At 38.8% G+C, this 25,038-nt stretch overlaps 1 protein-coding gene across 1 annotated transcript in view; it reads left to right on the top strand.

Annotated features, from left to right (window-relative positions):
* Window positions 1-13,239: 13,239 nt before the first annotated feature.
* The window catches only part of LOC306850151 (NACHT and WD repeat domain-containing protein 2-like), a gene marked incomplete at both ends in the record, with an annotated part of 63,762 nt that continues 51,963 nt past the window's right edge, over window positions 13,240-25,038 (top strand). Inside the window, 2 exons of the mRNA XM_079385613.1 lie at window positions 13,240-13,254; window positions 15,286-15,457. Coding sequence (XP_079241739.1) covers window positions 13,240-13,254; window positions 15,286-15,457 — 187 coding nt within the window. The remainder of the gene's footprint in view (window positions 13,255-15,285; window positions 15,458-25,038) is intronic.

Below are 25,038 nucleotides of genomic sequence, written 5' to 3'. Positions count from 1 at the left end.
TCCGACTGTAAGATAAATGTTCAGAGAGTCAAATAAGTAATATTGTTATGAGGCATATTGATATTGTCATATTGTATGTGGTTATGAGGCATATGCTTAACCTTTCCTCAAAGGCAAGCGTGGCAGCTACCAACATAGTGATAAACACTATTTGCAGTGCAGTGAACGCATCTACCTGCATCAAGCACCCTGAAACCTTTTCAGGACCAGCGCCAGGTGCTTGACGTCTCCTCTGAAGCTCTCTCATCAGCTGGAACTGATCTGCAATCAAGCACCTGAAGGGCACTTCTGTCTCACTCTCTGCTCTGCTTTAGCAGAGGCTCATCTGACCTCTAGCTGGAAAAAGACCTCAGCACCTAGCTCACCAATGACTGGTAAGTTTGTCACTGGGTTTGAATACCTGACTTTTCACAGGAAATGTTTGCATTTGAGATAAATGACTAGATGGTTTGAATTTGCTTTATGGACATTTTTCTTGATGCCACATATCCTATATTGTCCTTTGACGAACATACCAGCAGATTTTTGTTGTTGTTGTTAGTCTTGTTCTTCATCTTCTTCTTCTTGATGATATTTTTGTATATATTAAAAATATCTTAATGTTGTATATTATTATTATTATTATTATTATTCATCCTTCACTTCATCTCTGAAGAGTATTACCTAAAGAAGTAATTTTTCTTATTATTATTTGTGACCCTGGACCACAAAACCAGTCATAAGGGTAAATATATATATTTTTTAAATTAAGATTGATATATCATCTGAAAGGTGAATAAATAAGCTTTATAAATAAGCTTACATTGATGTATGGTTTGTTAGGATAGAACAATATTTGCCTGAGCTACTATTTGAAAATATGTATGCAACAATAAATAAATAAATACTGAGAAAATAACCTTTAAAGTTGTCCAAATTAAGTCCTTAGCAATGCATGTTACTATTCATAAATTAAGTTTTGATATATTTATGGTAGGAATTTACCAAATATCTTTGTGGAACATCATCTTTACTTAATATCCTAATGATTGTTGGCATAAAAGAAAAATCAATCATTTTGATCCATACAATGTATTTATGAATGGTTTTGTGGTCCAGGGTCGCATATTATTATTATTATTATTATTATAATTCTTCTTCTTCTTCGTCGTGCTGTCAAACGATTATTCGCATCCAAAGTAAAAGTTTTTGTTTACATAATATACAGTATGTGTGTGTACTGTGTATATTTATTATGTATATATACATACACTCACATACAGCAGATATTTTGGCAATATGTACATGCATATACATTTATATATTTATATCATTATATTTTATATTACATATAAATATATAAACATAACATATTTTTCTTAAATATATACATGCATGTGTTTGTATTTATATATACATAATAAATATACACAGCACACACACACACACACATATTATGTAAACAAAAACTTTTATTTTGGATGCGATTAATTTGACAGCAATAATAATAATAATAATAATTATTATTATTGTTGTTGTTGTTGCTTTGTTGTTGTTTTGTGAAGAATAAAAAATAATACAATTATAATAATATAACTGTTATAATAACTGTTATTATTCTACGTTACCTATCACATATTGTGATAACCGTAATATGGATGACCCAGAAGAATCAAAACATCTGGGAAGTACAGTATGTGAAAGTATTTTCCCTCTGTTACTTGAGCTGGAGTGTTTTGTAGATGAAAGAAAGATCAAAGTTCATCTTTGCATAAAATTCTGTGAAATGGAACAAAGAAGCGAGAATGCAAAGGTGGTAACAAAGCAGAGAGATGATTAGAAGTATAGACTACAATGCATTTTTTCATTCGAATGCCTGTGACAGCACAGTTGAAAGATATCCTTTATCTTCTGCCTGCTCTGTTTATATGTGACTGACAGAGTTCCTCTCTGGTCTACCCAATTTCTTGGGCTTTGGACTCAGTGTCTAGCCAGACATCAAACATGAGATAATCTTTGATTGAGAGCTGAAACTCCATCTGATTCAGCTTTTTTTTTCTCTCTGGCACAAAAAAAAACCAAGAAGAAAGGAAGAAAAAATCTTTAAAGAGCTAAGCACTCACAAAGTTTTGGTTGTTTAGTGAAACTAATTCACAGAGGAATATTCCAGGCTCACTAATATATATCACTGAGGAATGGAGGCTTTATTTATTTTTGGACAATTTTTACTTAATGTTTTGAATGAATGAATGAATGAATGATGCATGTATATAGCACTTTTATTGTGTATTACCGTACACCCAAAGCACTTTACAATCATGAGGGGGTTTTTGTCATACTAAAGCAGCAAAGGCTCCTAATAACAATTCCCACAAAGTTCAAGAGGTCAAAAAGTAATATGCAGGTTGTCTTCAGCCTGTCAGTTACAGATGTCACCAAGGGAACACAAGGCCCACGCTGTTTCACACAGATTAGCCTGCAACCCACAGGCGCCCCATTGCCATGGGAACAGCTTAGGCGATCAAGAAGAGGTTACCCATGATTGGCTCACCCGCCCTAAACTGGCAAACAATGTTTGTGTTGAACAATGCATTATTAATTTATTTTTCATTTTTTTGTAAAAGTTACTCATGTGTCCCATAGTGAGATTACGGGAACATCAGCATCAAAAGGCATTGTATTTGACATGAGTAATTGAAGTAGGTGCGCTCATTCACAAAGCTCTTCAGCTCCAATCATTGTGATTGTCATCAGATCAAGAGGTGGGATGGAGAAAGGAGAACGGTCTCATCAGCCTATTCTCTTTCACGTGGTCATCCGGTGTGATCTATGACAGGGCAGGATAAAAGAGGTTTCATCCTGCCATGTCAAACATGCATCAACTCTTCTTTTTTTGGACAACCTTTTGAAGAAAAAAAAAAAAACATGCACCTCATGTCAGTCACAAACTTAGTTGTTACAGACATTCATAATCATTACAGTCTGTCATAATCAGATAATCAATAAACAAACAACAGCAATGTTTTCTACCATTGTGAAAAATAAATATAATAAAATGTATTTAAAATGCAATTATTTAATGCTAAGCACACTACAGATACATGTTAGGTGTCAGGGAACTGTTGTGTGTGTGTCATGTGTTCCTGCCCCTTGTGTCCATATTTGGTTTGTTTCCTGTCATGTCATTAGTAGTTCATTCTGTTCAGCTGTGTTTGTCTCGTTAGCAATGATTTACCGGTGTATATTAGTCCTGTCTGTTTAGTTAGATTTCGTCTGGTCTACTCGTTATCCCCGGTGTTGGATGTCTGTGTCTTACCCTGCCCTGCCTTGCCTTGCCTTGCCTTGATGTCAGTAAAATGTGTTATTTGAGTTTATATCCTCGTCTGCGTGTTCCTGGTTCCTCCCTCGTGTGTGCACCGTGACAGAAGACCAGACCTAGCAGTAAGCGGCGCCCCTTCACCTCGTTTTGTTTTCCGTTTTTTGAAAAGTTTTTTGTTTGTTCCGGTTCTGTTTGTCCCTCGCGGTATGGAAGTCGCCACTCGTCCTTCTGCCCTAGCCCGCGTCAAGTCGGCGTGGGAGTTCGGCAGGATTACCGCGAGTGCCGCGAGTCCACTGGCCGCGAGCCCTCAAGTCTGCCGATCGCGGGAGAAGTTCGCAGTTGTCCGCGGCTCATCCAACCCGCCGATCGTGGGAGATATCCGCCGCCGTCCGCGGCTCCCAACCTCGCCGCTCACACCGAGCCTGCCGTTCGCGGGAGATCAACGCTGCCGTCCGTGGGGAAAGCCAACCCACCGTAGGCGGCTCCCCCTATTCACGCCGCTACCCGCGGCACACCGAGCCCGCCGTTCGCGGGAGATCACGTCGCCGTCCGTGGGGAAAGCCCACCCACCGCCTCTGACTCAATGCCCGCCGGTCCGCCTCTGACTCCATGCCCGCCGGATTGCCGCTGACTCAAGCCCACCGGATTGCCGTTGACTCAAGCCCACCGGATTGCCGCTGACTCAAGCCTGCCGGCCGCCGCCTCTAACCCTCTCCGTGGATCAAGTCCACATGTCTCGGCCAGGAGAGCCGTGTTTGTTTGTTTGTTGTGCCCACAGGAACATTTTTAAAAAAAACCATGTCATGTCTTGTCCATGGAGACTCGTCTGGGGCAGGCGGCTTCTTGGGTTGTGGCCATGGAGGCCAGTCGCAGCCGCTTGCCCCCCCTGTCGCAGAAGTGGAGGAGGTTGCTGAGGGACCCTGTGAGGGCCCCTGACTCCTCGTCATGCCCAGAGGAAGCCTCAGCTTCCTAGCCAGCCCAGGAGGGCTTCTGGTTCCTGTGGGATGTCTTATTGTGTTTGTCTGACCCTGGAGGGTTTCATGTCGTGTCTTGTACTGTTTTGTTTGTCTAGCCCCGGAGGGCTCCTGATACCCCCTGGATTCCCCATGGAAATTTTGGGGGGGGGGTAGTAGAGCTCTGGGTGGAGTGGGTGGGCCGAAGAAGGATGCCATGGCCACAGTTACCACCTGCCATGGCCTCCTGAGCGCCCTGCTCCGCCATGGGTCCTGTCTGTCTGTTCCGCTCTGGAGGTCCCCGTCCTGTGGTCCGTGTCTGTCCTGAGAGGCCTCCAGAGCGCCCACCCCCCCTCCCTGATGGAACTGTTAAGGCTCGGGACGAGCCTTTCGGGAGGGGGGAGTTATGTCAGGGAACTGTTGTGTGTGTGTCATGTTCCTGCCCCTTGTGTCCATATTTGGTTTGTTTCCTGTCATGTCATTAGTAGTTCATTCTGTTCAGCTGTGTTTGTCTCGTTAGCAATGATTTACCGGTGTATATTAGTCCTGTCTGTTTAGTTAGATTTCGTCTGGTCTACTCGTTATCCCCGGTGTTGGATGTCTGTGTCTTACCCTGCCCTGCCTTGCCTTGCCTTGTCTTGCCTTGATGTCAGTAAAATGTGTTATTTGAGTTTATATCCTCGTCTGCGTGTTCCTGGTTCCTCCCTCGTGTGTGCACCGTGACATTAGGTGCTTGATAAAAATATTAATAAACTGGTATACTTAGAGTCTGCTAAATTGGAACAATTCATTTTGTACTTTATGCACTTTAATTGTGCAGAAGTAGTAGTGTATAGACTTGAATTATACTTAATATGAACTGTTAAATATGACACTTTTACTAGGGTACAGTACATTCTACAATATTGGAGGAAATCTATCTGAAAATACTTGTCTCTGAATTTTAAACTGGAATAATAGTTTAAATACTTAGTTCACCCAAATATGAAAATACTGTCATCAATAATGTATCCTCATTTTATTCCAAACCTATACAACATTTGTTCATGTTAAAAACACTAATCAAGATATTTTTTTATGAAACCTGAGAGATATCTGTCCCTCCACTGAAAGTACTGACTCTTCAAAAAGTTTATCTAAACATTGATTAACACACTTACTGTACAGCGCAACCATATTTGCTTGATTCACGAGAAAAAAATCTCATTGGTTTTAACAAGCCCAAACATTTGAGCTTCTGTTTACTATGTTTGATGTGCTCTATGTGCGTTGATCAATTTTTATATGTGAATATAATCCTAAATTTAATCTGTTGATCATACGAAGAGATCATGTCTCTTTAAAAAAAAAAAAAAAAAAAAACTGAGATTGAACTTTTAATGATTTTTAATGATGTTTTAATGATTTTTATTATTTTTATTTTTTTTTATTTTTTCATACATTTAAAGACAATGGTAACTATATCTGTTTTGTCCTCTGCAGAAGAATACAGGTCACAGGTTTAGAATGACAAGTGAATTCTTACTTTTATTTTATTTTCTTTTTTGAGTGAACTATTCTTTTAAGACAGAAACTTAAATTCAGGCTCAACCTAAAACTCTTAAAACCCTCTGATGGTTTTCATTTCTGTCCACACTTGTTTTTTTGGGGGGTCTCCAGAGACCCCAGACAATAACATTTAATTTTGTAGCAAGATAATAGGTTTTTTTTTTTTTACAAATGTAATTTTACTCTGTTTGTTAATGTTTTTACTCAACATTTGTGCAGTTTTCGGAGGATTTATTATATCTTTTACATTTCTATAAATAAATAAATAAACATTTATTTAAATAGGCTTTTTACAAAAAAACAGCATTTGATGTAAAATTCACTTTATAAAAGGCCCAGATTTCTAACTTTCATTCATGGGGATAACATGGATCATTTTAAATGATTTAATGTAACATTTATACCCATTTGTTGGAAAATGCAGTTTTAAAATTAAAAAAAAAATCACTTTAACCACTAGATGGCTATAGAGCTCCACTATATGCTATTTTCTATTTGAGAGACCTGAAAGATATCTTTTCACAAGTTGGATTCAGTTGGATTCATATCTAAATATTATAAAATCACAATTATAACAAAAATAAAATATTTTTTGTCAAAGTTTAGTATTTTTTTGTACTGAAAAACCCCCAGTTTTTCAATAATGTTACATTATGATTAGAATCAAACCTGAACAAAATGTTACAAAGAGAAATGTTGGAATCTTAAGATTTTATCATTTATTTCAATTATCTATTTTTAATATAATTCTACAATTTTAAATCAACATTTCAGTTACTAACTGTAACAGAACAAAAATGAACAGAAATGAACAGTTATATTACATATGAACACATGAACTGAACAGCAATAACAAGTGAGCAAATAAAGCAGTAAAAAGATAAAATTTAGTAAAAGAAATCAGTAAATGGGGAAAAAATCAAACAACGAGGAACAATAAGTGTGTGTGTGTGTGTGTGAGAGAGAGAGTGTGTGAGTACACATTGTCGGTGTCAGTGTCACCACTTTATATTTGTGTTGGTTCTGCATTTTGGATTATTTTATTTGACAAATTATAGCCTTACAAATGTGTGTGTGTGTGTGTGTGTGTTTGTGTGTGTGTGTGTGTGTGTGTTTGTGTGTGTGTGAGTGTGCACATTTTCAATGTGTCAGTGTCACCAATTTATTTTTGTGGTGGTACTGCATTTTGGATGATTTTATTTTACAAATGATAAGAGAACAGTTTTTATAGTCTCAAAAATGTGTTCCTCTATATGTGTGTGTGTGTGTGTGTTGTGAGCAATTTAATTTAGCATTGTGGATGTTTTTTGCATTGGTGGAAGTGTGCCACTTTATTTGTGCCATTTCTGTCGATGTGTTCTGCGTTGTTTCTGATTTTGATGATGAATTTTGTCTATTTTGATTGCGGGGTCTCCAGAGACCCCGAAAACCACGAGTGTCACAAATTTTGTCACGCTAACATAAAAACAGATATCATTCCATTTTTTTTTTGTTTTTTTGTAGATCTAGAAAGTGTTGAGAGCCGTAGAGGGTTTCATACCATTTGGACAAAGGGAACATTTTTTTTTTAAATTGAGCAAAAGTCATTTGCGGAAACCATCAGAGGGTTTTAAAACAAGAACTAAAACCTGATAACCTTTTAAAGCCAAATGCGGAATAAGACTAAACTTATTTTGAACTGTGAAATCTCACTGTTTTCTCTAGTTCACTGTTTACAGTCTGTGGTAGTGAGTCAGCAATGACTTCCATAGACTGAGCTGGGGGGCGTCCAATTGAAATGTCACAATAGTAAGCCAAAACAACCCACTTCTTCTGCTCAGAGTAAAAACAACCCAATTGTCTGGTGCTGAAATCTTTCCCGCTACACTATATATACCTCTGCGCTAGAATTATTGTCATGACAACACATCAGGGTGAGGCTTCTGCTATCAGAATGCCTATTTACTTATCAGGCTTTTCTCAGGAGGGAAAATAGGCATAAAGCATGTAAACAACATCTGTCCAGTCAACCTGTTGGAATGCCTCAATTTTATCATTATAACTCAATTGCTGCAGAAGGTGATGATAGTGCCTTGATTGATGCCTCTTAATCCCACTCTTTTGAGCCGAGGACTCTTACACACTCATTGTCCCGTCAGTGCTAATAGCTGGATTAAGTTGGCACTTCCCCTTGCCATGTAAAAAGGATCTCATTCATCATTCAGGCTTTTATCAGCATGTGAGGCACATGGAACGCTCAACAAAAACATTCACAATTCTCAGAGTCATTGATGGGATTAGCAGGCATGCTTAGAAGGAGTGCTGGGAAATTCTGGCACACGAAACGATTCCATTGTATGGATGGGCTATCCGGCTCTCACACTTTGGCAATGTGCTCGATGTTTCAGTACGCTTGAGATTTGTAATCCATATTTAGTGTGACCAGAACCAATTGTTTCTCCATTTAAAAGCAGAATGGGTGAGCATGTTTGTAGTCAATGAATCAACATAAATGGCTGAATAGGATTTCTAGGGAGGTTTGGCTCTATAACGTCACAAGTCTGTGTTTTTTTTTTTTTTTTTTTTTTTTTGACTGAGCATGACTATTGTCTTGTTTTGCAGAGGCAGAAAATTATGTTGGTTTTTTTTTCCACCAAAATGGTGTTGGTTCTCCTGCCAGAGTCACTGCTTGGCTGGAGAATTTACAAACCTCTCTCAGAAATGGACAGTATTTCCAATTCCACTGACTTTGTTTCAGTGCCAGATGATGAGTATGTTAGCCTGCCTACAATTACACATCTTCTTATGAGGGGTTTTTTTTTTTCATTACAAGCTGCTTTTTATAGATTTCTATGCTGGATTTTTCCAAGTGCACACATTCGCCACAAATTTAAATTCTGTAATATTATTACCCCAAATAACAAACCCCCAAACAATAAAGCAGCTAAAAAAAATAAGTAAATAAATAAAAACCCAGCGATAAATGTAGATATTTTCAAAATAAATGAAACAATTTTAAACACATAAAAGCAAAAGAGGCATTCAACTTAACTAAATATAGAGTCAGCCATTACTTATTAAAAGTCTTTAATAAGCCAGTGAGTTAGAATTAGATTTATTTTAAGTTTTAAACAACACTTCTTTAATCCACATGTCAAAGGTAGGGAGTACAAGCTGCTTTTGACACAATTGTTGAGGGTTATAAGCCTAATGAAACTCAAAGCCTTCAGTTCATACATACAATTAGTTTCTTTTATATAAACAGGGGAACAGGAAAAATGTGTTCTTGAAGCACTATTTTTACATTTTAGGCCATCATCTAATGCTCACTTCAAGCTAATCTTTAACATTAATAGTTTAATGACACTTATCTGTTATTTCAAAATGAATACCCATTTGTATCCACTGTACATCATAATGGGCTGGATGCTGTTATGATGAATACATTCATTTGTAGCTTTTTTTGTAGTCAACATTCTAATGGGTGTGATTTGTTTTATTTTGCATTAGTCTTGCCAGGCTGAGTTGTTGTTGTTCTAAAAATTTACTTTGTTGCATCTAATTATTATTTTCGTGGCTTCTGCTTGGAGACCAGAAGGTTGTTAGGGTGCTGTCCGTGGTTCTGAATTATCCACAGTCTTTCCACACTGCTGAATAGCACAGATTGCAGACAACACTATTAATTCTGCATACTTACATGTTAAAAATAGGTCCTCTTGAAACTATCTATGTTTCTTAGTCAAAGAACAAGACCAAACCAAAACTGTTTCTGTGTTTTTGAGTTTATTTTTTTTCTAAATCCACGACAAAGTTACACTATGCTTTTATAACAGGAGACAAAGTGGCTCAGTACTCCAACACAACAAGAAAACTGCATCATGGAGCGCCCCTAACACAATTTTCATGCCAAAATCTATTCCATTCTGTTAAATTATCCCCTAAATTGCTAAAGTGTCAATGGGTCATCCACCAATGAAAGACTTTTCAGCACAAAGCCTCTGACATTTTCTCTTTGATCACATACTTTCACCTTGACTCTCTCACACTCTCAGACCAGGGCAAACTGTTGTCACACTCAATGCATTTAGAGAGGGAGACAAAGCCTCTGTCTCGCCTGCTATGGAAGCTATGCATGCATTTATCCAGGGATTGAGGGTATCGACCTGTGGAGGGGTTATCTTGAAGTGAGGATGTGCTGGTGGTATAGCAGCTATATAGGGGCCTTTTGAGCAGACAAAGGACAGGCATGGAGAAAAGAAAAGGAGTTGGGCTTTGATTTATGGGTCTCATTGGCTAGTGGGTGTCTCTGGTGTCAATGTCGGTATACGAGGATGAATGTACTAACATGCATATGTGTACACACACATAAGCCTATTAATGCTATATCTAATTTCTCTCTTTGTGTAAAGCTCACACACATACAACCTGAATTCCGGAAATGTTGGGACATTTTTTTTTTTATTATTTGAATAAAATGAAAACTAAAAGACTTTCAAATCACATGATCACAATATTCTATTCACAATAGAACGTAGAGAACATAACAAATGTTTAAATTGAGAAATGTTACACTTTTATTCACTAAATGAATAAAAGCCCTCAGGCGACACTGCATCACTCATCGGAATGATTCTGTCACTGACATTACTAAATGGGCCTAGGAATACTTCCAATACTACCACTGTCGGTAAACACAATCCTCCGTGTCATCTGCGGATGCCAATTAAAGCTCTATCATGCAAAAAGGAAGCCATATGTGAACATGGTCCAGAAGCACCGTCCTGCACTGTCCTGTGGGCCAAGGCTCAATGGACTGGGTTTAGAATGGACTGTTTCAAAGCGGAAAAGTGTTCTATAGTCAGACGAGTCCAAATTTGACATTCTTGTTGGAAATCACAGATGCTGCTTCCTCCGAGCTAAAAAGGAGAGAGACCTTCCAGCTTGTCATCAGTGTTCAGTTCAAAAGCCAGCATCTCTGATGGTATGGGGTGCATAAGTGCATACGGTATTGGCAGCTTGCTTGTTTTGGAAGGCGCTATGAATGCTGAAAGGTATTTCAAGGGAGGCCTTGTGTTTCAGCAGGACAATGCAAAACCACATACTGCAGTTATTACAAAAGCATGGTTTCGTAGTAGAAGAGTCCAGGTGCTGATTTGGCCTGCCTGCAGTCCAGATCTTTCACCTATAGAGAACATTTGGTGCATCATTACACGAAAAATACGTCAAAGACGACCATGAACTTTTCAGCATGTAAACCTATATCAGGCAAGAATGTGACCAAATTCCAACACCAAAACTCCAGAAACTCATAACCTCGATGCTACACCATGGTAAACAACTATTTTGAGACCTGTAGCAGGCATCAAATTTGAAATGAGCTCATTTTGTGCATAAAATTGTAAAATTTATCAGTTTAAACATTTGTTATGTTATCTATGTTCTGTTGTCAGTAAAATATTGGCTCATGTGATTTGAAATTCTTTTAGTTTTCATTTTCAGGTTGTATTTTATTTACAATTTATATCTCCATTTGCAAGGCATTTGCATTCCTGCAAACAAACAAATACGTTTTGGTAGCACATATTTTCAGGATGCTCTCACACTCTCAAAAGCTTAATTCAGTAGTGTGGCATTATCAAAAACAAAAAAGCATTGAGCCTGATTAGATAAGCATAAGTCGTAAGGACCACATTGTCCCTATAGAGCTGTTCCCTTTGCATGGCTGCTTCTGTAATGATGCATAATGATACATCCCCATTATTGCAGATGTAGATTATATGGTCAGAATGAAGGCTGTTTGTGTGTATGCTTGTGCTCAAAACTGTACTGTTGCTGTAAAACCTCAAAGCAGTGTTTTCAGCCTTTTTTCCCGATCATTCAAGTATTATCCATATAAAAAATGTGTGTGCATGTCAACACTTTTCACTTTCCCTAATTGCCTATGGCATGCTGGGACTGTTAAAACAAAACCCCACCACATTAGCTTCACACTGCTCAGTATAGGAGAGATTAGGGTCTTTCACACTGCTCCGTGATCAGCAGTAACCAGCCAATCATGGCCTACAGCTCAACGAGAGTAGGTGCAAAACAGATCTGGAATCAGAAGAGGGTAGTTCCTTCCGACTTGGAGGGATTACAGCTTTACCGGAAGAGGGAAGGAAAGAAAGGTTAAGCCACTGCTGGTTGATTCAGCACCTCTGATTTTGCAGTGTTCATGTGTGCCTCACGCAGAGGGTCTGGCCCTTTATATTAGAGCACAGTGCCAACAGGACCCAGAGGGGAAATAGCACAGCTACAGTCGAGAACAGTAAGTTACTCATTTGAACTAACAATATATCTGAACTAATCTCATGTTTGATTAAATAACCATGTGTTTGGTGGAACACACTTGTTCTTTTTTAGGTTTGATTTTGAAGCCATAACAGGATTGTGACTTTTTGCAGATTGCAGAAGAAACTTATTGTGTGTATTTTAGTTTCATTTGACCTGCAAATGCTGAGTGGGCACACATGACTTTCAGTTATGTACCTTATTTTATTTTTTTAATGTCAAGAGGTAAGGAATTTGCACTTGTTTTACATGCAGTCAGCAGGAGGCTTGTATGTTAACCTTATGATAAATCTCTCCTCTGTGTGATAGGCTATTTGAAATGTGTCCATATGCAAAGCGCATCAGACCACCTTGCTGAAGAAATCTGCCAAAATTGCCTGTCTTAGCTGGGTTAAGCTGGCCTTCAAGCCTCACCGGAACCCTTCAAAAATCAGCCAGCTGACCAATTTTGATCAGGCTGGAAGACGAGCAAAAAATAAAGAAAAAGAAAAAAAAAGGATACTGCAGTCTGTTTTAAGCTGTTTTCTCAATAGGGCTCGTTCTTGGAGCTTATGGTCAATAAGCTCCAAGAACGCATTTGTTTTATAAGAGTCGTGTAGTATGTGTTATTTCTGAGCACTTTGTGTCTTGAAAAAAGCCGAAGCTATAGCATTTTTGGTCTATCTTTGCGAAGAAAATAGGCGAGGTTTGAGCATTTCCCCGAGTGCGAGCAGCAATGCAGTCCAATCAATTACGTTTAATTCAATTCACTTAAACTTCCAGCGCGCTGCGAAAGAGAAGCATTTATTGATAATGAATTCAGAGCGCTCCTCCTCCTCCTCTCGTACTCCTGCTCGCCGCTGCGCATTAAGAGACAGCTGGCGATGAGAGGAATATACCTCCACTCTCACTCTCATCTCTGTCACCTCACTTGTGTTTTCCTCAAGCACTGCGGACAGAAAACGCTGTGAGCGGAGCTTTATAAGACACGGCACGAGGAGGATGCGGACCGCCGGGGTTTGGCCAGCGACCGTCACTCTCCCGGTCCCCCGGGACTGATTTTTGGTCAAAGATATTTAATGGGCGTTTGTATTGCCGTCTCCGCTGATTTCCGTGGATATCTGCTCGGATATTGTGTGATACGGCTCCAGGATGAAGAGGATGAACGTAAGCACTCCAAGTGTGTTACTGTGCAAGCATGCTGCCTGCATTCGTTGTGTGTTGAAGCGCAGCTGAGTTTATTTTGTTTGGAATTGGCTTAACTGTACGATGAACGCGCAACTTTGTCGTCTTCGGATGTGTTTAGCATTTGGGCAGGTGTGATATTAAAGAATGCAACGCGACTAAGACAAGCGATCTTCAACTCACTTCAATTAAGATTCGCTGTTTGCCGAGACAGAAAATTATTGATCGGTCCGTTTGTGCGGGGATGCAATTCGTGACCGGTTAAATTTACGCGTTTTATCTTTACACCATTATTACTGAAAAATGGTATAATGAGAAAGTAGACATGATCTAGTGTGTTTTCTTTTCAAGGAAATCCTTATTGCGCGCAGATCTTGCATTATAATAATTCCAGGCATTCCTCAAGCAATAAGTCATTTACAACTAGAGATGAGAATCGATTGTGGTTGCGATTCTGGTTTCTTTTAACGATTCGGGTTCTTTGACGGTTCCACTAGTAACTCATAAAAGAAAAATGCCGTTTTGAGGGGGAAAGAAATGTAATTGCATTCGCCCTCATCAGTATGTGTCATTTTGATAATAAATCAAAGGTAATATAATTATTAAAAAGAACGTGTGCACAGACCTTTGATTACTTTAACCAAACACTACATTATACTTACAGTATAAGTAAATTACTGAAAAAAGCAAATATGTTAGCATTTCATTCATTCATTCATTCATATTTATACAATACCACTGACAAACATTATATTGTGTCTTATATTTTTAAAAACATGTTGCCATATGGTAAATCTCATGTGCCTTTATTATATTTGGGTGGATTTATTTTACCTTGACAGCATTCTAAAAATGCAGCTCTCATGTGAGGAACACTGCAAAGAAGACACAAGATGCAATAAAACAATCAAGTAAAAAAAAAAAGGGGGAAATTATAGCTGCTACAATTTTGATTAACTAAAATAGCTGGATCATATTATTTGTTCGGGAATCAGACTACACTGACCACACTGTGTTTTTGTCAACATTCACACAACTCCAGAATAAAATGGTAAATTCTTAAGGGAGTGCTCAGTACAGTTTCACTTAAACTATTCCAAGATTAACCACAGTGACAAATCTCATTTTAAAACCGAGTTGCCACCTTTTAATTTTCAGGATCTACTTTTAGGTTAACGTGTGCTGTGTAAATGGAACCATAATGGGGTACGATTCCCAAAAGCAACTATGGTTGCAAGTTCCTTCATTACCAATAGAGTTCAATGGAACCAACGACCATAGTTAGCTAACAATGCTTTTGGGAAATGCACCCCTGGACAATTAGTATGTCACTTCATGCAGTACAATTTATGGGTATTTACCTGTTTATTAAATAGCGTTGTGTAAGTAAGCCTTTTGATTGTTGTGGACGTGCCATCTTGAATATTCACTGCCTTAATTTGCAGTAGCATACTACTATTTAGTATAGTATGAATAGTATGCTTGAAAATCATATACAGTGATTATTTAATAATAACGATGAAACTCTAGAAAATCTTACAAGATTCCTACTCAGCAATTAATAAACAAATCCAATTGTGGGTTCATCCTTCAAATCTAGTATACTATTCAAAATGTAGTCACTGTTACTATGGTTACAACTAATAGAATATAAAACAATATAAATGATAACTGCTGTATAAACAATAACTTTTGAGTCACACCTATTAATGAATATATTTGTTAATTCCAAACATTTGACTGTGTGAGTGAAATACTCTGAAGTGGCTCATAAGAGTCAGTGTTTCGGGAGTCACGCTTAATTTATTTATTCGATTCACTAAAAGGAACCGACTCGTAAGAGTCATTTGTACAGGAAACTGAACTGAGCAGGACGATGACATCACTGAATTCAATAATGAAATGCCTTTAACTGAAAATTGAGCATTTAATCTTGTCATTTTACATTATTGACACACTATTTTCCTATTTTGATATTGTAAAGTTGCTAAACATGTTAAATTCTGTTTGTAGCCACGTTGGAAATCGCCACCCATGTGCCCGTCCGGAGTGGGCAGCAGGCAGCCCTGTCCCCGAGAATCTGCTCTGCGCAGAGCAGCCATCAGTGGCAACGTCCTTGCGCTCCCACCGTTCCATGTTCCCACGGGCAGGAGTGTCCGGGTCTTCGTCTGTGCCAACCCTGATGGTAAGAGCATGCACTAGCTTTCTTTCCACCCTGTAAATGAATATATATATATATATATAGAGAGAGAGAGAGAGAGTATGGTAACACTTTATTTGAATGTCTCTTAACTAGTTGCTTATTAACATGCATATTACTAGAATATGCTGTATATTTGGGGTTCTTCACTGCACCCTTTTGAAGGTGCCTCAAAAAATCCAACTTTTACTCATGATAGATACGTGAGCGTGTGTGTATGTGAACTCTGGAATCACCTAAACCCAAGATCCATACTATGTGCTGTGAACAAACACAGTGTTCTGTCAACTAGATTGACACCTGTTAATGCACGAGCGATGTGCAAGACATGCTTTATCATTAAATGTGTTAATGAACCAGATTTTACAGTAATGAATTCAGATGGCAGTGACAGTTCCACATCATGTGGTTTCATAACACACGCTGCCATCCTCAGAGATATGGCCGTTGCTAATGTCTGCAGGACCGCTGTCCCGTGTGCTTTGACAAGAGCAGCAGTGACAGCAGTTAGTGGAGCCGTCTGTCTCAGCACTGAACACGGGCTTCAACGTTCCACAAAAACACAGGCCAAGCAACCATGACACAAATTATTGTGCTACTCTACAGTTATACAGTCTCTAAAATTAAAATAAGGGAGCTCTCAGTGTTCAACTTGCTTGTGGCTGTGGGAAAGTGGTGAACAGAGTGGGAATTTCTTGCTCCTATCCTGAGAAATCGTTGAGAGGTCATCATTCCCACCATCGATTGCTCATTTTTATATCTTAAGGCTTAAATCCAGAGGTTTTTGGAACTGACCTTAGATTTAATGAGTGCCAGGGGAACTAGACGGCATGTATGCAGTCATAGATTTAAATATGGGCTGCAGGGAGACCTTAAAATAGTACTAGCAGTCTAATCTAGGAGTAAACAAGCCTAGGGAAAGTAAAAATGGGTTAGGAGGGAGAAAGAGAAATGGAGAAAAGAGTGCAGAGAATTGAGAAGGAAGTGAAAGGAGGGACGATATTGGTGAATAAATTAGATTGGCGCAAGGACGTCTTAAAATTATGACCTTTCAGGCTGGAGGATTAATGATAAAGACTCCTCTAAATTGCGGATATAACATAGGTCCCATTGTCATAGTCCACCTGTAGCTGCATTCTTTCCTATTGCACATTTATGCATTATTTCTAAATAAAAATAAGAATGAGAATAAAAACAGGCCATTGTTTATTGTTAATAATTATAGTATATAATATTATATAAAACAATATTTAAAAATTACTGGTCACACTTTATATTAGGTGGCCTTAACTACTATATACTTACCAATTTTTATACAAGATAATTATTATGTATATATATGTTGGTTCATTGTAATTACATTTAAAGCACTTGCATTTAATGAACATTTGTAGTTACGCTGTTAACTTCATCTTTAACTAAACCCAACCCTTACCCCAAAACCAAACCATACCTCAAACTCATTTGCAGTAAATGTGGGAATTTTTTGGGAAAAAAGTGTAGTTACACAGTAAATCCATAATAAAAAGTGTGACCAATGGTAACACTTTAGTATAAGGACCAATTCTCATTTAAACTAGTTGCTTATTAGCATGCATATTAATAACATATTGGATGTTTATTAGTAATTAGAAAGCACATATTCTGCATTCCATATTCTAAATCCCTAATCCTACCCAATACCTAAATTTAACAACTACCTTACTAACTATTAATAATCTGCAAATTAGTAGTTTATTGAGGCAAATGTCACAGTTAATGGTTTGTTAATAGCGAGAATTGGATCTTAAAATAGTCTTACCAGACCAATTTATTTAAAAATATTTTTAGAATTATTTTAAATTATAAGGTAAAATGTGTCATGTTAAATACTTTTTCATATCTCAATTAAATATGAAGAGACAGCTCTAAATAAACCATTTATATCTGAAAATTGCTGTCAAAACATTCTTCATTTTGTCCTGACCAACCGGCAAAGCAACATTGGCTCAACCAATGTGTGAGTTTGAGGCGGGACTGTCTATTTGTTCGACCAGTGGTAGACAGAGCAAGTGTTTGGAAAACTTTTTTTTTTAAATGGTCATTATTTTTGGCAGTTTCATTTGGTGAAGCTAGCGGTATATAAATCACACACTTCATCTTTAAATTCAATAACTTTCTATTTATTTCTCTATAGGATGAAATTCCCACACTCAAACACTATTGTGCATAATCACATTCAACCATCAATGAATTCATGCAGTTCATGCTGGAATACTGTAAAGAGAGTCCGACGCCACTTTTCTACTGCAATAGAAAGATACTACAGGGATTTTGTTCGCAGTCAGCCCTGAAAAGTCAGCTGCTTGAAGATGCTTTAGTGAGAGGCAGAGGTGATGCTCTGTGCTGAGAGAGTGTGAGGTGGAGTGTGGAATCTGATGTACTGGACCTGTAGATGCACAACTCAGTGGTGATGTCAAGGTAGAGAATTAATGATACTTTCAGTGGCCGAACGAGCCAGCTGGGCTTTGGTGCAATGCTCTTCGCCCTTAAGCACTAGAGGGAGCAATGTATACGTCGCAGAGTGACAAAAAGGGAGTTGGCCTTGCAGACACGGACTCATAACAACTCTTTGTTGTCCGACAGTCTTACAAGTCTCACTCTTATGCATGCCTTGACTTGAAAGGAATGATTTCAGTTTGTGTTAGATCTATTGTAGAAGTCAGCTCTATGATTTAGGGGGTCTACTAGGGGCAGTTAGGACAGCAGTTGCTGGGGTTGAGATTGAGGTTTGAGGAAATTAATGTGATAATGTTTTTTTTTTTTGTCTCTCTGTAGGGTAACCAAGGGCGACTAGAGTTTTATGTGCAAGAGTTTTATTCTGCTTTAAGGACCTTTAATTTAATGTCGCTGTGTTGTAACAGCATGTGTGGAGTTAGCCAACATGATTTATTATAGTGCATTTACTGTGTTTTAAATGCTGGGCTAAATCAAGCCTTGATACTAATTTTTTTGTTCATGAAAGACATTTTTATGGCATTATTCTAAAAAATGTTACTTGATATGATTGTATGGTAACCACTCAAATTTTCAACCCAGACTCATTCGAAATATGTGCCTCTAAATACATATCTGCATCCCCATTATTAAGTACCTTACTGCACGTTTCGCAGCAGTTTCAAAGTGAAACGTCCAGTGAGTGGTGCTAGAACGCGGGTTCAATATGTGACCATGGCATGTATTTGTTGCGTTGATATAGGCACATATTGCTGTGTTTGTATTATGTTGCTTCTGGTACATTTTGCGGTGGTTCATAACTCAAATATCCGATGAGTGTCACTAAAAGTTAATGCACTATCAAGTTGGAAATATTCCCTACACCAAACCCAACCTTAAACCTACCCAGTAGTGTTGACAAATGCAAAAGTTATATAAAAACATATTTGCTGATGCAGCAGTGCTATTTTAACTTCCTTAAGTGGATTTGAGCTGTTTTGTTGAACTGTAGTTTCATGGGGTTCGTACTGGGGATCTTCATCACTCAAGTGCAACGCCGTATCACAGAAGCTACCAAGCAAACCTACTGAATTAGAAAACTCATGCATATGAAGTTGCATATGTGACGACACGTTCAAAAGTATAATTTGTCAAATCTCACAGCATGTTACAATTGTTTTGAATTCATGATAATTCCTCGAGTAGCCTAATTATGCAAAAATTAGGCTTCATTAATTGAAGCTGTGGACCTGCAAATCATACTTTGTGTGGAAAGGAATACAACCCGAATTCCGGAAATGTTGGGACGTTTTTTTAAATTTGAATAAAGTGAAAACTAAAAGACTTTCAAATCACATGAACAAATATTTTATTCACAATAGAACATAGAGAACATAACAAATGTTTATACTGAGAAATTTGACACTTTTATCCACTAAATGAGCTCATTTCAAATTTGATGCCTGCTACAGGTCTCAAAAAAGTTGGCACGGAGACAACAAAAATTTTGAAAAGATTCAGCTGGGAGAACATCTAGCAACTAATTAAATTAATTGACATCAGGTCTGTTACATGATTATAAAAGGGACGTCTTAGAGAGGCAGAGTCTCTCCAATCTGTGACAGAGTGCATAAAAAGATTGTGGAATACTTTAAAAACAATGTTCCTCATAGTCAAATTGCAAACACTTTGCAAATCTCATCATCTAAAGAGCATAACATCATCAAAAGATTCCGATAAACTGGAGAAATCTCTGTGCGTAAGTGACAAGGACGAAAAACTTTGTTGGATGCCCATGGTCTTCAGGCCCTCAGACGACACTGCATCACTCATCAGCATGATTCTGTCATTGACATTATTAAATGGGCGCGGGAATACTTCCAGAAACTACTGTCGGTAAACACAATCCACTGTGTCATCTGCAGATGCCAACTAAATCTCTATCATGCAAAAAGGAAGCCATATGTGAACATGGTCCAGAAGCGCCATCGTGTCCTGTGAGCAAAGGCTCATTTAAAATGGACTGTTTCAAAGAGGAAAAGTGGTCTATGGTCAGACGAGTCCAAATTTGACAGTCTTGTTGGAAATCACGGACACCGTGTCCTCCGGGATAAAGAGGAGGGAGACCTTCCAGCGTGTTAGCAGCGTTCAGTTCAAAAGCCAACATCTCTGATGGTATGGGGGTGCATAAGTGCATACAATAATGGCAGCTTGCATGTCTTGGAAGGCACTATGAATGCTGAAAGTTATATAAAGGATTTAGAGCAACATATGCTTCCCTCCAGACGACGTCTAAGGGAAGGCCTTATGTATTTCAGCAGGACAATGCAAAACCAAATACTGCAGCTAATACAACAGCATGGCTTCATAGTAGAAGAGTCTGGAGGCTGAATTGGCCTTCCTGCAGTCCAGATCTTTCACCTATAGAAAACATTTGGCGCATCATTAAACGAAAAAAATGTCAAAGACGACCACAAACTCTTCAGCAGCTGGAAACCTATATCAGGCAAGAATTGGACCAAATTCCAATACCAAAACTCCAGAAACTCATAACCTTGATGCCCAGATGTCTTCAAACTGTTTTGATCCCTAATCCTGCATGGGTAACTAAGATGGTGCCGCTGATGGCAGCTATTGTGCGTTGCTCTCCAGTGTTTGTACTGTTTTTGTTTGTTTTTCCTGTTTTTTGTTTTTCAAATACGATCAGTTTTACCAGGGATGACCTGCTGAACATTCGGCAGAACATACCACAGTCTTTTACTGGATTTAGATTTTTCGGACGTTTTGCTGGACATCAGAGACGTAGCTCTGGTCAAACGATACAGGAGGCGCAGGCAGGGGAAGCGAGCCGATGCGCTTGTGAAGCTTCGACAGCATGGATTTCGAACAGCGTTGCCTAGCATCCATCTGGCGAATCTCCGCTCTCTACCCAACAAAACGGACAAACTCGTTCTGCTCTCCCGGACAAACAAGGATTTTTCTAAAGGTTCTTCATTAACTGCAAGCCGTTCTATTCGCCGTGGGAGTTCTGCTCGTTCATTCTCGTGAGTGTCTACATTCCACCGCAAGCGCACGTGAGCACAGCTTTACAGAAATTCGATGATATGATCACAGAGAGTTTGCAACAACACCCGGACTCAGTTTTAATAATTCTCTGGGACTTTAATAAAGCAAATCTCTCCCGTGAACTGCCAAAATTCAGACAGCACATCACATGTCCCACCAGAGACAGTATATATATATTGGATCACTGTTACACAACGATAAAGGAGGCATATCACTCTGGCCCACGGGCAGCTTTAGGACTCTCTGATCACTGTTTGATTCATCTTATTCCGACCTACAGGCAGAAACTTAAATCTGCAAAGCCTGTATTAAGATTGTTAAAAGATGGACTAATGAAACGGAGTGGGATTTACAAACCTGTTTCTCTCTCACTGATTGGTCTGTTTTTGAAGCTGCTGCCATCGATCTGGACGAGCTCACGGAGACTGTAACATCTTATATCAGTTTCTGTGAGGATATGTGCATTCCTAACAGGACTAATCTAATCTAAAACAACACGCGCCCTGAACACCTCTCCACACAACCATTAACACCTCCAGCAACCGTCCTCTCCCCCACACCTACAATTCAAATCAGCGAACAAGATGTGTGCCAGGTCTTCAGAAAGAAAAGAAGGAAATCACCAGGCCCAGAGGGTGTGTCACCAGCCTGTCTGAAATCCTGTGCTGACCAGCCGGCGCCCAACTTCACACAGATCTTCAACAGCTCACTGGAGCTGTGTGAAGTCCCCTCATGCTTCAAACGCTCCACCATCATCCCCATCCCAAAGAAACCCAAAATTACTGGACTTAATGACTACAGGCATTGGTTGCTGCCTCTGTAGATACACTACTAGCATCGTGTTGCTTAGTCATGAGAAGAGCAAAAATTAGACACACTTTTACTATTGTACTTTACCCACAGACACAATCTGGAAATCCAATCAGTATCTGTATTAGGGGTGTAAATTTATTGGTAAAAAATGGAACCATACCTTTCTCCAACCACAGTTCCTTGGTTCAACTTAAATACGACAAGGCATCTGTAATGGTTTGTTAAAAATTAGAGGTGCTCCAATTGATTGGCTACCGAACGCTCTCAACTGTTCAGCGGTCTCTAGAAAGGTTGATTTCATAAACCGATCTAAAGCTGATGATGCACCTGCCGTGAGAGGTTTGGCATTCCGTGCTCATGTTAATGGATTTGTTAATGGATTTGAGCTTTTACACTGTACACGGTTGTGGCCTGGCGGTGCGTCTGGAATAGTTTCCACACCGAGTCTATTTTTGCTGCTCTGCACATGCTGAATTAAAGTAACAGCGCGTTGTTTGCGGTAAATATGAACATGGATTGACACGAAAATCTAATTACACCATAAATCCATATAAATAAAATCTACTGTGTTTCACAATAAACACAGGCTATGGCTTTTTGGCTAGGTTTATAGGAAAAGAGCACTTTTAGATAAACAAGGCACTTTAATAAATGGCACTCGTGGAGGTAGGAAAACAAAGTTCTTTATGAACCACAGGATTCCTTGAAATAGAGATTTAAATGCAAAAGAAAAGGCAGTAGAGCTTACTGTTTCTGTCAGTGCTAAATATTAATTTAGAATGTTTTGTGATAACATTGGAAAAGTAGTTTAAATGTTTTGCCACTTGCTTGAGCAACTTAATATATAAATCTAGAAGTTACTTATTTATTATTACTTCTGTGTGAAAGCACAACGAGTCCACGCTGCTTCTGCATCACTTACACATGGACTGCATACACACTGCAAACAGAGGATGTTTGAACCTGGTGTAAAAGGCCGCCTCACATACAGTTCACTAAAGCAGGCTTGTGCTGTGTTGTAAGCTATTGTGCAACAATTGCACAATTGTAAAAACAAACATGATCAAACATTTTGGTGAGATAATTATATATATTTGAAATATGTCTAAGAAAATGCCCCCTCCACCCCTCAAATTAAAAAATTCCCCTTCACAAGAGACGCCTAAGAGGAAAATTCCCCCCATTTTCAAAAATAAAATTAGTCCCTGAAAAAATGTTTCAAAATCCTGATTGGAGTATCACTATAAATAATTCTACATGATAAAAAGAAGGCTTCAAAAAGATCGGTATCGGTGATACTGCTTCCTGTGATTGGCCTCAAAAATTCTGATCGGAGCACCCCTATTAAAAAAATAACAACATGTAAAACAGACAGAGTTTGGCTAATGTATGTTTGTGTCATTGGAAGCATTCTGGCTACCCAGTACATTACAACAAAAGCGATGAAAAAAAAAACGTGGACAAACCAGTCATTCTTTGTAAACTTTGTTCAGGGTGAGTGCCATATGCTCAAATATAACCAATCATATGCCGTCAGAACAACAGTGCTGATGCTAGCTAAAGAACTACTGAGTGATTTTAGGGTTCTTAGTGACATCAGCCAATTAGCATTGTCATTACTTAATTTTCACAGGCTTCACAATCATTTACAGCTCAGTTGATTGGCTCAAAAAAATGTGAACAAGATCAGAGATCAGCAGTTGAGCAATTGCCATTGAGATGAAGAGAAATGCTAATGGATAGCATTCTCCAGGTATTATAGACCTTCTTGGTGGAGTCAGTATTATTGTGTTGGGCTAGTTGTCAATGTGTTATTAGCACATTTCGGGAGTATCATCCTATGAATGGCTTATTTATAATCATCTCTGCAATTAAATTTTCATAGAATTTTAACAGAGAAAAGATTTACACACTTCAACCTTTAATGCAGCATTGCTTCATAAGCATTGCATTCAAAAACCCTCAAATGGCTTATAATAATGATAGATAATTATGTGCTTTGAATATTCAGATAATATTTTTGCCTTTGAGCATTTGGTAATTAGTTTACTAATGCCATGGAGCTAATGGATTGCCAACAGGAATGTGTTTTAGTCACAGATGGGATTTTATTCAGTCGTTAAGCACACACGGTCAGGAGCCTTTGATGGGGAGCAATTCTCGTTCCATCGTCCTCCATCTTGCAACTTCACCTAATCCCTAAGAGTCTTGTGCTCAGCATCAGACAGCTGTATCAATACTGAGCTCATCTATATGCGACCATCCGTTCAGAGCCCGTGCTGCTGGAGACACATGTGAAAGCCCCATGGGATACGACTGCACAAAGGCTTTATTCCAGATTATAGACATGATTGCACAGAACATTGAGCGAGATGCATGCTTGCAGCTTGAGATTCGAAATGACGCAGATATTCATAAAGTATTAAAGCATGTTTAGAACATGCTAAGTGACTGTAAAAAGCTTTTATCTTAAAATGTCATTGATGGTAATGTGGTGTGGCATCTATTTCTACCAGAACACACATACTATACAGCTCTAAAATATGGCTCTGTATATACATACTGTATGCTTTTAAGAACCAGTTTGTGAGTGTGCTGCTGGTTGATTTTGGATGTGCCATTCTGAAGCTCTGTCTAGACAAAAAGCAGAAAGACACACATGAGGGAAAATCACTTTATCAAGTCTGATTCAATTCACAACAAATTATGCAAATATTGCCTCATGACATGCAAATTAAAACATTAATTTATAATCTATGACAGTAAATGGGCCAATGAATTTGGGGGCTAGTTTATTACAGACGGAGCGGAGAGGAATATTCTTGGAAGAAAGCCACACTTTTTAACCAATGACATAGACGGGAGGCTTCGACCGGTGGCAATTGGCCTGAGCCTTAGTGTGCGCTCCCAACCGGAGGAAAGTCTCACGGGCTCTCCTCCAAGTGTGATGGCACTTCTGGATGAAGGCGTGGGCAGAGGGGACCGCGACTTCGGATTCCAGGCTAGGAAAAATAGGTGGCTGGTAACCTAAACTACACTCAAAAGGCAAGAGACCCGTGGACGACACTGGTAACTGGTTATGAGCGTACTCAACCCATGAGAGTTGCTGGCTCCAGGAGGCGGGATTCTGAGCCATCAAACATCGCAACACTCTCTCAAGGTCCTGGTTGGCCCGCTCAGTCTGGCCATTGCTCTGAGGATGAAAACCAGAG

Source organism: Barbus barbus (assembly GCF_936440315.1).
Source record: "Barbus barbus genome assembly, chromosome: 1".
Taxonomy (NCBI): domain Eukaryota; kingdom Metazoa; phylum Chordata; class Actinopteri; order Cypriniformes; family Cyprinidae; genus Barbus; species Barbus barbus.
Note: the sequence above shows the minus strand (reverse complement) of the source record. Positions and strands in the feature narration are given on the sequence as shown.